Source organism: Furipterus horrens, unplaced genomic scaffold, assembly GCF_987537825.1.
Source record: "Furipterus horrens unplaced genomic scaffold, mFurHor1.1.pri manual_scaffold_10, whole genome shotgun sequence".
Classification (NCBI taxonomy): domain Eukaryota; kingdom Metazoa; phylum Chordata; class Mammalia; order Chiroptera; family Furipteridae; genus Furipterus; species Furipterus horrens.
In genome coordinates this window covers 62,991,072-63,003,610 of record NW_028327180.1, presented here as the reverse complement: position 1 = coordinate 63,003,610, position 12,539 = coordinate 62,991,072, and the positions used below count along the sequence as shown (strand labels likewise).

Genomic DNA, 12,539 nt, shown 5'->3' with positions numbered 1-12,539 from the left:
TCTCCGGCCGTTTTCCTCGCGGGAGAACGGACCCAGCGGAGGGGCACTCCACACTCGTACCAGCCACACACACAATCAGCTTCCCGAGGATACCCAACCACCAAGGCAGTACTTAAGTCTAATTTTCTTACCTTGGCCCATGCACAAGGTTGCCTGATTGCCGTGGTGTTTGCTTTTGTTTCCCCCCTGCGTCGATCCATTGCTGTTCCAACAAGAAGTCTCGGGTTGTTTCCGGACACTGAGGTGGGTGGGCCCTGGGTCAAGCGGGCCACCCAAAAGCGGGTAGGACGCATCTCCCCGCGTTGGCTCAGAGCCCCTTCTCACACACAGGCGGAGGATCCCGGACGAGTCCCCAAATTGTGAGAAACGCTGACAATAAAAACTGGGACACAGGACTTGAGCAGTGAAGCGAGGCCTTTATTCACGAGTCTGCAGAGCCGGGCACACCCTCACAGCCAGGAGAATGTGGGCACCAAGTAGACAAAGATGGCTGGTTTTATAGTCTTGGCTTCCCCACCCTGAAATTGCCACCTTAAAGTGAAATTGACTAGCTTCCTCACATAAAGTGAGGGCGATCAGCTCCCCCTTCCCTCTCCTCCTTCCCCGTTTCTCTGTGACTGGTTACTCCAGAGTTACAATCTAACGTGCGTTCATCTAAATGCCCTTTTGTGATTTGTGAATATACCAATGCTGTCAGCTCCCTTCTCAGAGACCCTTTAATTACATTTGCCCTTTGTTACTAATGACTTTGCTACTGGTTTGGGAGTCACTATGTCCTTGTTTCCTACAAAAGGAACCTAGGTGTGAATCAACACTCCAGAGCTTACTGCAACCAGACCAGGAACACCTGCTTGATAGTGCACATGAATGCAAAAGTGCAAAAGTCACAGGATGCTTGTCTTCTAGAGTTTGCTCAGGTCCTCAGCCTCCTTTCTTCCTTAACTGTGAGACACTAGGTACACAAACCACTGACAGGCTCTGGTACTGTGCTCCTTCCACTACACCAGGCTGCTTCTTTGAGCTCGTTTCTTGTTCTGTGAAATGCATCAAGAACCACAACAGGATGGTCTAGATCAGTAGTCTTAGGTGTTCTCAGGAGGTGGAAGGGGTGTGAGGAGCAGAGAAGCACAGTGGGGGACCAAACCCCTGCCTCTGACAGGACCATGGCAGGCTCTCTTACAGGTTTTTCTACTGAAAGTTTGGAAATTGTTGGAAAGACCTCTTCCCTCTCCCAAATAGTATCATCCTAGGGAATCTCTGCTTTTAAGACGTGCCCCAGCTGCACCAAAGTTTGGGAATCATTAGATCGTGCGCATCGTGAGCTGGGAGCTCTGGCTCTGACGTCGGTGAAAGCAATAGAGGGCGTAGGTGAGGGCGGCCGCTGTGTCCAGGCAGCCTGAGGAGGGGGACACAGCAGGTTGCTAGTGGCGGGATCCCTTCCATCTTTGGGCCTTCCTTCCGCAGGTTGAGTATCTCAGAATAGCAGGGGGTTATCTAGAGTGGCGGCCAAGGTGGGAGGGTTGGTGGAAACAGGATTTCTGGTGTTAATAACGTCCACCCCATCTCAGGCCAATTTTCCGGCTTTAATAAGGTTTAACCCTCACGCCCATCTCTGCTATTTCTCTTCCGGTCCTTCCTGGCGTCACAGGTCCTCCCATATTTCACTCCTCCCGCCATCACGGTCCTTGTGGTTTACAGTTCCTACAGCATCCGGTTACTTATTGATACTGTTGGGTTTTCGTGTGTCTCGCGTTGGATCTTTTCCTGAAAGCTTTCCGTTGTTCTAGGGCGCTCTCAGGGTGTTTTGGTCCTGCCCACGCCATCACAACTGGGCACGAGGGCGTTCTGTCCTACTCGTCCCCGTCTCATTGCTCTGGCCTGGGCCGAGGCATCTGCCACATGGGACAGAAAGCTATCCTCTGGGGTCCAGCCTCGGGGTGATTCTGCTGCAAAAGAAATGAACGAGTCGGCCACTCGTAGGCAGAACACCAGGGTTTTCCCTTGCTTACAAAATATCAGCCTGTCTCCAGCCTTTCACTACCCAAAGACCCTCCTTCCCTCCACCCTCTCTGGGTCTAAGAGGGAGCCTGGGAAGGCAGCGGGGGAGAAAACCCCGCCTTGCCTGCAACGTTCAGTTCAGTGGTGGCCTCTTCCCGAACCCGATCGCCGCCATCGGGTGCCCACGTGGGAAGCAGCCGCCCAGCGTCACTCCTGCACTCTCGCAGAGTGTGGCTCCCGCGAGTAGACTTAGGGCAGTAGCCCAAGGAAGAGACTTGGTAGGTACCTGGCGGCGGCTTCATCCCTGCCAGCGGCTCCGCCCACGGAGACGAGGTTTAAAGGGTCGGGTGGGTCCTCCCTTGCCGCACAGCCCCTCCCGCTCCCGCTGCCAGCCCAGGCCGCACCCACTTGGGGGTGGTGCGCCAGGGCCTATTTCTCCCGCGGCGGCCGCAGCTGCTTTAAGTGTGGGCAGAACGGCGTGCGGCAGTTCGCCCGAGGCCTGTGCTGCGTTGGTGGTCGCAGGTCGGAGCTGCGCGAGGCCGGCCGCCGAATTCGGGGTAAGTGTGGGAGAGGAGCGGAACGGCCCCGGGAGGCGCGTGCGGCGGCTACCACGGGTGCGGCGCGGGCCAGGCGTGGGGAGGTCTTTGCGACACGGCGGCTACGTGGAGTGACAGAGGGAGGCCTACCTGTGCCCACGATTCCCAGTCTCTCGCGGGGCCCAGTTCTAGCGGCAACCTGTGCTGTTGCCTGTTCGAGCTGGAGAGCCACGGGAGGCGGAGGATTAGCTGCGCGGATATTGGTCCTCGGCCCTTTCCGTAGCACGGCCTGGGAGGCGGGCGCTGCGGGTCCTGGGGCCGTGACAAAAGGAGGGAAGCGGGGGCCGTTGGAGCCCGGGAGATAGAGCGTGGGATTTGGGCACCGTTCCTCCGAAGTGCCCTCGCTCAGCCTTGGCATTTTTCGGCCTTCACGCAGATACCTGGCTCGCTTGGCTTAGCGTGAAGAGCGAAGGTAGTGGCGAGGACAGCACCCCCTCTGGCCCGGCGGCGCCTCCTCAGGGACTGGCGGCGGGCTACGGGCAGCGGGCGTTGGGTGGCGGGGCCATTTGCTTGAGTGCGGCTGCGGCGCAGGCTCGGGCCTTCCCACCTGGATCTGGACGCGGGGGCTCCATGGAAGCAGGGCCTGGACCCTCAGCCTCCGGGGTCTTGGATCTACTCCCCAACAGAAAGGCAGGATGGGACGTTTTCCGGCCTTAGGCATCCCCCATTCCTCCAGGGCTGGAAGACGGAGCCAGGCCCCTCAGAGATCTGGGAAATGGAAGAGTTGACGAACCCAGTGGTAAAGGGGGTCCGAACCGTTATGAAATTTGGGGACGACGAGAAATTTATTAGACGGGGGCGGCCGTGACCCTGAGTCTTGTGTGTCCGAGATGGGGATGCGAATGGGGTGTGGGGCCTTCTGCGTTTGGAGAGGGGAATGTGGCCTGGAAAAAGCAGCAGTAAGTAGTCTGGTCATCATCCAGCAGGGTTGACAGAATTCCTACCTTTGGTCTCTTTAGGGTCTTTTCCTGCATTGGGCCAGAGGGGTGGGACTTATGGTGGGCTCTGCTAGGATGGAACAGCTGTGAGTGCTCTCTCTGCCTCGGTGGGAGCAGTGCTTTTGGGGTCCTGGGAGAGTGGCCAGAGCGGCTTTGTGGTGTCAGAGTGTCCCCGTCGCATGGGGAAGTAGTGTGAGCTGCAACGCAGTGTATCGGGTGGGGCAAAGTTTTTGAAGGGTCTGCGGAAGAGCTATTGGTGTGCGTTGAAGAAAGAAAATAAGACAGGAAGCGCCTCTTCAGGCATACTGAACTGAGGTATGTGCAAGGAGGAGAGGTAAATAGATTCCCCAGGTTCTCTGGACACTTGTGCAGGCTTTGAAAATAGAATCCAAGTTTTCCTCTATTTTTCAGTCTGAAGTGGCATTTCTCCCAGTGTGGTCAACAACAGCCTGTTTCTGACTCAGGTGTTTTTTTTAGAGCATTTTATTCATTTATTCAATGTGCATTTTTTGAATGCCAATTGTATTCCAACTGCAGATTGTTTACAGCTTCCTGGCTTCTCTCTGGGTTCTGCTTGGGAATCCATCTCTGGCTCCTGGTGATTTAATGAAAGCACATTGAAGTTGGAGACAAGTCACCTAGGGCAGAATTGGCCAACCTACAGCCTGCTGAGCAATGCAGCCTGATGCTTGTTTTTATATAGGCTGTGAGCTAAGAATGGTTCTTACATGTTTTAAATGGTTGGGAAGAAGTCAAAAGAAAATGTTTCATGACACGTGAGAATTATATGAAATTGAAATTTCAGTGTCCAGAAATAAAGTTGTATTGGATCATAGCTACCGTTGTTCATTTATATGGTGTCTGTGGCTGAGTAGCTGTGATAGACTTCATGGCCACAAAGCCTAAAATATTTACTATCTGGCTCTTTATAGAGAATATAAAGAATGCTTGTCAACCCCTGGCCTAGTGAATGAAGGAAATATGGTAGGAGAGAATAGCATTTGTCTAGAAAAATCATGTATAGAAATTAATAGATAAAGTGGATTTAGGTAGGTTTTATTTTTTAAAAAAGCAGGGTTGGAATAGTGTATTCTGGATTAATGCAAAAATATTTACATAAATGCAGGTATTTAGGTAGGATTTTTGTAGCAATTGTGAGACTGTGCCCTTAATAAATTGGCTAATTTATTTATTTCTTTTGATAGACTGGGTAAACTCATGGACTTGATACTTTCCTCTTGAGAAGTAAACTAGATAAAAAGAAAATGGCATTTGTTGCAACACAAGGGGCCACCGTGGTTGACCAAACCACTCTGATGAAAAAATACCTTCAGTTTGTTGCAGCTCTCACTGATGTAAATACCCGTGAGTTGATTCTTTTTGTCATTAAGAAATGCATTATTGTGACTCATTCATCTCAGTTCAAAGAGTATACACATATCTATAAATAGTAATGTTCACTTTTATCCTAATTTCCTCTTTCCCTGCCTTGTGGAGAAGCAAAGTGATGAGCATTACTGGCTGGAGCCCCAAAGAGGCACGTGTGTGTGTGCGTGTGTGTTTATCTCTCCTGATATGTGCATGCACACATATGTCTGGGAGTATGAATGTGTGTTGACTGGTTGTAGGGAACTAGTTATGTGCCTTCTGTTGGACCATGACAGTATGACTGATAAGATCTGATTGCTTCTCTTATTAAATCCAGTAGTTTTAGGAACCTCCTTAACATAATTTCAATTACCTGATGATTTGTTTTGTGATTTTACAGCGGATGAAACAAAGTTAAAAATGATGCAAGAAGTTAGTGAAAATTTTGAGGTATGATCTTTATATTTTATGCTTTTCATTTTGAGGTAAACATTCTTAGGAGCTTTCCTATTCTGTGTCAATCTTTTCACTAGTAACTTCAAAAATATTATTTATGTTAATGTAATTTATTGTATTTTAAAGTTGGAATTTGAAAGTTTGCACCCAGTGTTGTCCAACTTCTTTATATTATGGATAGTTGCTTTGGTTTTGGTTGTTTAACATTTCTTAATTTTTAAATATAACTCTTTAGGCATATTCTCTCAGGATGCACTCAAACTTTTGCTGTGAATTTATATTCGGTCAGTAAGTGGTATATGACTGGAATGAGACCAGGATATCAGTTTTGGCTCTATTATAACTTCTATGACCTTGATCAAGCAGTTTATCTCTCACAAACTACAGTTATATTATCCATTAGGTCCCTCAGGCTTGGTTCATTTTTTAGTTTTTTCTTTTTTGATTTTTAGGTTGGGTAAGTTCTAGTGATCTGCCTTCAGGTTCATTGGATAATTTCTAGTGATTTGCCTTCTGATTCATCGACTGTTTTTCTGCCATTTCCAATCTGCTGGAATGTTAATGTTTTAAAAAAATTTCTTTCCTTAAGATTTTATTTTTTATTTACTTTTAGAGAGAGGGGAAGGGAGGTAGAAAGGGAGAGAAACATCAGTCAGCTGCCTCTTGCGTGCCCTCCACCAGGAACCTGGCCTGCAACCCAGGCACGTGCCCCAGCTGGGAATCAGACTAGCGACCTTTTGGTTCGCAGGCCAGTGCTCAATCCACTGAGCCACACCGGCCAGGCTGGGATACTACTTTTAAAATTCAGTGTGTATATGTTCAGTGTTTGCATTTTAAAATTTTCATTATTGTAGTTTCAGTTACAGAATTTTGATTTGGTTCTTGATAGATTTCACTTCTCTGCAGTTTCCCTGTCTTCATTTATTAAGATATTTTCCTTTTATTTTTTTTAACGTATTTATAATGACTGCCAAAATTTGTTACGTACAACATTTGAACTCTAAAGGTTGATTTCTGTTGACTGGGTCACATTGTCCTGTTTCATTGCATGCCTAGTAGTTTCTTTTTTTTTTTAAAGTATATTTTATTGATTATGCTGTCTCAATTTCTTTTTCCCTTGCTTCCCTTTGCCTAGTATCCCCCTTCCCTCCAGCAGTCCCATCCCCCTTAGTTCATGTCCATGGGTTATACATATAAGTTCTTTGGCTTCACCCTTTCCTGTACTATTCTTAACGTCCCCCTGTCTATTTTGTACCAACTAGTTATGCTTCATAATCCCTGCACCATTTCCCCCATTCTTCCCCTTCTTCCCAGCTGATAACCCTTCATATTGTCCCAATACCTATGAATCTGTTCCTTTTCTGGTTGTTTGCTTATTTTTTATTTAAAAAATTTTTTTAGGTTGTTGATAGTTATGAGTTTGCTGTTATTTTAATTGTTCATAATTTTGATCCTCTTTTTCTTAAATAAGTCCCTTTAACATTTCATATAATGAGGGCTTGGTGATTATGAACTCCTTTAGCTTTACCTTGTCTGGGAAGTACTTTATCTGCTCTTCCATTCTAAATGATAGCTTTGCTGGATAGAGTAATCTTGGATGTAGGTCCTTACATTTCATCACTTTGAATAATTCTTGCCAGTCCCTTCCAGCCTACAAAGTTTCTTTTGAGAAATCAGCTGATAGTCTTATAGGAACCCCTTTGTAAGTAACTCTCTTCTTTTGCTGCTTTTAAGGTTCTCTCTTTATTTTGAAACTTTGGTATTTTAATTGTGGTGTGACTTGGTGTGGTCCTCTTTGGGTCTAGCTTGTTTGGGACTCTCTGTGCTTCCTGGACTGGTATGTCTATTTCCTTTGACAAATTAGGGAAGTTATCCTTCATTATTTTTTTCACATATATTTTCAGTTTTTTTGCTGTTCTTCTCCTTCTGACATTCCTATGATTCTGATGCTGGCACGTTTAAAGTTGTCCCAGGGGTTCCTAAGCCTCTCCTTGTTTCTTTCAATTCTTGTTTCTTCATTCTGTACTGGTTGACTGTTAATTTCTTATGTTACAAATCATTGATTTAAACCCAGGTTTCCCTTCCCCACTGGTTTTGTGTGGATATTCCTTCGTTTCACTTAGCGTAGCCTTCACTTCTTCCCTTCTGTGTTTTTTGTACCTAAGCATATCTGTCAGGTCTATGAGCATTTTATAACCAGTATTTTGAACTCTGCATCTGTTAGGTTGACTCCTTGTTGCTTAGCTCTCTCACTAGAACCTTGATCTGTTCCCTCTTTTGGACCATACTTTTCTGTGTCCTCAGCCTGACAGTCTCCTGTGTTTGCCTCTGTGTCATAGAGCTGCCACACCTGTTACGTTGTAAGGGGTGGAGCCTTAGGTGTTTGTTGGTACTGGTGACCCCTTTCACCACCTGTGGCGTGCTGTATGTGGGGGAGGGGCCTGATAGGGAATAATGCTGCTTGCTCAGCCCTCACCCCTTTCCCAATCCTCCCGCTTCCCATATGGGACTGGTGCCTCTCTAGCTGTTGCACTGGTTGTGATTCCCAGAGTGGGTGGATCTGTGGACTTTCTAGGAATGTGGGGGCCTCTAAACAAATAGACTCTGCTGAGAGACCAGGAGTTTCTTTGGCTGCCCCAACCCCTAATGGTTAGCACCGTCAGAAGCAATGTGGCTTTTTTTTTCCTGGCACTGGAGTGGTGAGCTGCATGGTCTGGTCTGGTGCGGGGGGGGGGGGGGGGAGGGAGGGTGCTGTCCCAACTTTTTTTAAATGTGTGACTGTGCTTTCTGTCTGCTGGCCACAGCTGCTGTTTTTCCAGCCATTGCTACACTGTTGTCTGTGCTCTGGCTCTGCCCCTCCCATCTGTCTGGATGAGTATTTCTTCTTTATATCTTTGTTTGTTAGACTTCCATGAAGCTCGATTTTCTCAAACTTCTGGTTGTCTCTAGTTTTGAGGTAGTTGTATTCCTTTTTAGTTGTGGAGGGAGATGCAGCGTGTCTACCTATGCCTCCATCCTGGCCGTAAGTCTTCTAGTAGTTTTTGATTGTATAGTGGATATTATATGTGAAATGTACATTCTGTTATTTTCCTGTGAGCAGTGTTGATACTTTTATTGTAGCTGGCACTTCAGTTGTAGCTAATCTTGGTTTTATGCTATGGTAGGGAGGATCTGTGGGAAACCCAAGGTGTTACATGAGAGGCTGAATTTAGAATGTGTTGGAACCAGTCTAGAATAGTCCTTACTCTAGAAAGTTGTCCATCTTCAGATGGATGTCTGGGGTGTTGTGGAGGTGTTAAGGTCTTTGCACTGTGGCTACGTTGGACCCCCGGCATTTTTTAGTGTTGCTAGACCTCTGATATCTCTGGTCATCTCTCAGCTCCAAAGCTGCCACTCTCTATTAAGCCTCAAGTGTCTTATGCTACCTTATCTGTACATGTAGCCCAGCGCTCAAGGTCTAGGTCAAGGTCTCAGATACATGGGAGACCATGCTCACCCTCATCCTGCAGTTCCTTTTTTTCTGGGGCTCTGCCCTACAGATTTCTTGCCAGGACCCCATGATCACTTTGGGCCCCAGCCTGCTGAGCCCCAGTTGGGAATTCAGACCTAGGCAGAGAGCCATGGTGACCGTGGGCTCAGCGTGTGACTTCCCCTTCTCTTGGAGGTCATGGTCCTGCTGCTTCTTGTCCAGCACCTGAAAGCTGTTCTCTCATATTTTGTCCAACTTTATAGTTAGTATGGTTCCATTTAATCTCATAGGCAGATTAGACAGTCACATTTATTTTTAACACGGAAATTATAAAACCTTGGCCAATATGATTTAAGAACAATAGATAAAATGTTTCCTAGCCTGTGGCATGGTCATTTGAATTAGTAAACATTAAATAAATGCTAGTGCGATTGAACCAGATACCCTAGTATCTGTAGTAATGGATAGTATTTTCATTAATTTTTTTATATAGCTGTTTTCAAAGACTTGTTGACTTGAACTGAACTGGAAAAAACATCCTGAAATATTTAGAGATTAAGCCAAAGAGCTTTCTCTTTTGCTCAAGCTGCTAAGGCAAGTTGTTAAAAAAAAAAAACACACAAAAAGAAACCCCAAAAAAAGGTGGGAGGTAGAAGATGATAGGCCTGAATTCTGCATTTTTTGAACTAAAATTTTTTATTGATTTGAGAGAGAGAGAGAGAAAGAAACATCGATTTTTTGGTTTTACTTACACATTTATTGGTCGATTCTTGTATGTGCCCTGACTGAGGATAGACCTTGCACCTTGGCGTATCAGGACAGTACGCTAACTAACTGAGCTACCCAGCCGGGGCTGTTCTGCATTTTATTGGAAGAGCCTATAGGAGAGAATGAGAGCCCTGACAGGGTTATTTGAGAGGTTGAAGTCACGGAGCAGCATATGAACCTGTAGGAACCAGCACATTGGGCAGGCCTCCAAGTGTGGGCTTGAGGCTCTCTGGATCAAGTGTCTGATCTCTTTCTCTCCTGTTTAGAGTCTGACAGTTAGCAAGTCAGTTCCTGGCTTTGGTCTTAGATGTATTGATTAAATTAGCAGAATTAAAAGTTATTGAAGCAGGATACTTGGGATTTTCCAAAAAGTGACTTTTGAGCTGTGTACGATATAGACATTTACCTTAAATTCAGATGAATAAGTCTTTCAAAGAATTAAATACAGTATTCCCTCACTTATCACAGGTATTATGTTCTAGACCCGCCCCCCCCCGCCCCTGCGACAGGTGAAAATCCGCGAAGTATGAACCCTACATTTATTTTAGTATTTATATATATTTTAAGGCTTTATAAACCCTTCCCACACACTTATGAACTGTTCCCAGTCCCTTATTAACCTTTCCCACTCCCTTATTAACCTTTTCCACACTTTTATAAACACTATTTATGTTCTTAAACATATTCTACACTCTTAAACCTACATAACTTTAACAACATACGTATACAGTACCACAAAATCCCGCGATACTGCGAGAAATCTGTGGTAAATAATTAAATAATATTTTTGAAAGTCCTGCGATACAGTGAGGCCGCGATAAGTAAACTGCAATATAGAGAGGGACTACTGTAATAGAAGAACCATTAGTAGATAATTTTAAATTACTGTTAATGTCATCCCAGGAAAATTTAAATGAAGTGAATGAAATTAAAAAAAAAAAAATCCCCATGACTTCAGGAGTCTTAGAAGTTCATTTCACTAATCACTCAGGGATAGGATTGTAGGCTAAGTAAATATCATGGGCCATCTTTCAGGTCAGAAAGTAAGAAAACTGTTGAGTTAGAAATCATTGAAAAATTCATATGGATCAAAAAGCTGACAGCCAAATTAAAATACTGGACAATTAAAGAAAAGAAAGATTTTTATTTATTTATTTTTAGAGGGAAATGGAGGGAGAACGAGGGAAACACCACTGTGTGGTTGCCTCTTGTGCGTCCCCAACTCCCCAGGCATGTGCGCTGACTGAGAATCTTAACTGGCGACTCTTTGGTTTGCAGGCCTGCACTCAATCCACTGAGCCACAGCAGTCAGGGCAAAAATTTGTTTAATGAATCTTTTTTATGGGAGAAATTTGGCACTCAGGTGTTCTTTGAAGGGTATGGAATCAGTGGTTGGTGTGGGCTGCTGTGCACGTGAGCTTGACTTCTTGATAATCTCGATCATGTTTCAGTGTGAGGCTTACCCCTCTTTTCCTTGAATCCTTGAATGTGAGTGTTTTGTAAAGTTTTAAGCTTTGGGGATAAAAGGTGACAAGCACAATCTTTAAAAATAATTTTTTATTCTTCTGTTACTGTTGACATACTGTATTATTTAGTTTTAGGTGTACACCATAATGATTAGGTATTTATATAACTTACCAAGTGATCACCCTGATAAGTCTAGTACACATTGGACATCATACATAGTTATTACAATATTATTGACTGCATTCTCTATGCTGTGCTTTACATCCCCATGACTGCTTTTATAACTAGCAGTTTGCACATCTTAATCCTGTTTCCTTTTTCACTTGTTCCCCTTTTGGCAATCATCAGCATGTTTTCTGTATCTATGAGTTTGTTCTGTTTGTGGATTTATTTTGTTTTTTTAGATTCCACGTATAAGTGAAATCATATGGTATTTGTCTTTCTGACTTATTTCACTTAGCGTAATGCCCTTAGGTAATTCCATGTTGTCACAGATGGTAAGATTTCTTTTTTTTTTTATTTTGGCTGAGTAATATTCCACTGCAGATGTGCATTACATCTCCTTTCCCATTTATCCATCGGTGGACACTTAGATTGCTCCCGTATATTGGCTATTGTAAATACTGTTAAAATAAACTTCTTGAATTAGTGTTTTGGGTTATTTTGGATAAATACCTAGAAGTGGAATTGCAGAGTCCTTCTTTGTCTCTTGTTATAGTCTTTGTTTCAAAGTCTATTTTGTCTGATATAAGTATTGCTACTCCAGCTTTTTTTTTGTTTCTATTTCCATGAAATATCTTTTTCTTTAAAAAAAAAAAAATATTGATCATGCTATTACAGTTGTCCCGATTTTTCCCCCTTTGCCCCGCTCCACCCAGCACCCCCTCCCTACTCCCTCAGGCAACCCCCCCACCATTGTTCCATGTCCATGCTCTGGCTACTCCGTTTCCTGTACTGTACCTTACAGCCTCCTGGCTATTCTGTAACTACTATTTGTACTTCTTAATCCCCTCACGTCTTCACCCAGTCCCCCATATGCCCCTCCCATTTGGCAACCATCAGAATGCTTCCTGTATCCATGATTCTATCTCTGTTCTTCTTGTTTGCTTAGTTTGTGTTTTAGATTCAGTTGTTGATAGATATGTATTTATTGCTATTTTATTGTTCATAGTTTTGATCTTTTTCTTAAATAAGTCTCATTAACATTTCATATAATAATGGGTTGGTGAGGATGAACTCCTTTAGTTTTTTCTTGTCTGGGAAGCTCTTTATCTGCCCTTCCATTCTAAATGATAGCTTTGCTGGGTCGAGTAGTTTTGCCTGTAGTTCCCTGCTTTTCATGACTTGGAATATTTATTGCCAATCCCTTCTGGCCTATAAAATTTCTTTTGAAAAATCAGTTGACAGTCTTATTCGGACACCCCTGTAGGTAACTAACTTCTTTTTTCTTGCTGTTTTTAAGATTCTCTCTTTATCTTT

At 44.5% G+C, this 12,539-nt stretch overlaps 1 protein-coding gene, 1 long non-coding RNA gene and 1 other non-coding gene across 4 annotated transcripts in view; 2 read left to right on the top strand and 1 right to left on the bottom strand.

The window, feature by feature from the left end:
* Positions 1-396: 396 nt before the first annotated feature.
* Positions 397-3,066, bottom strand: LOC150000468 (uncharacterized). Its single transcript, XR_016513479.1, has 2 exons — positions 2,685-3,066; positions 397-1,946 (listed from the first exon to the last, which is right to left on the bottom strand). It is a non-coding gene; the product is annotated as an uncharacterized LOC150000468 (long non-coding RNA).
* Positions 3,067-4,744: 1,678 nt separating this feature from the next.
* TRRAP (transformation/transcription domain associated protein) overlaps positions 4,745-12,539 on the top strand; it is a 140,530-nt gene continuing 132,735 nt past the window's right edge. For both annotated transcript variants that reach the window (XM_090287915.1, XM_090287914.1), the window contains exons 1-2: positions 4,745-4,897; positions 5,301-5,350. In XM_090287915.1, the coding sequence (XP_090144041.1) occupies positions 4,798-4,897; positions 5,301-5,350 (150 nt within the window). In that variant the 5' untranslated portion in view covers positions 4,745-4,797. The remainder of the gene's footprint in view (positions 4,898-5,300; positions 5,351-12,539) is intronic.
* LOC150000467 (small nucleolar RNA ZL1) lies at positions 5,026-5,222 on the top strand. The gene has a single exon (XR_016513865.1). It is a non-coding gene; the product is annotated as a small nucleolar RNA ZL1 (small nucleolar RNA).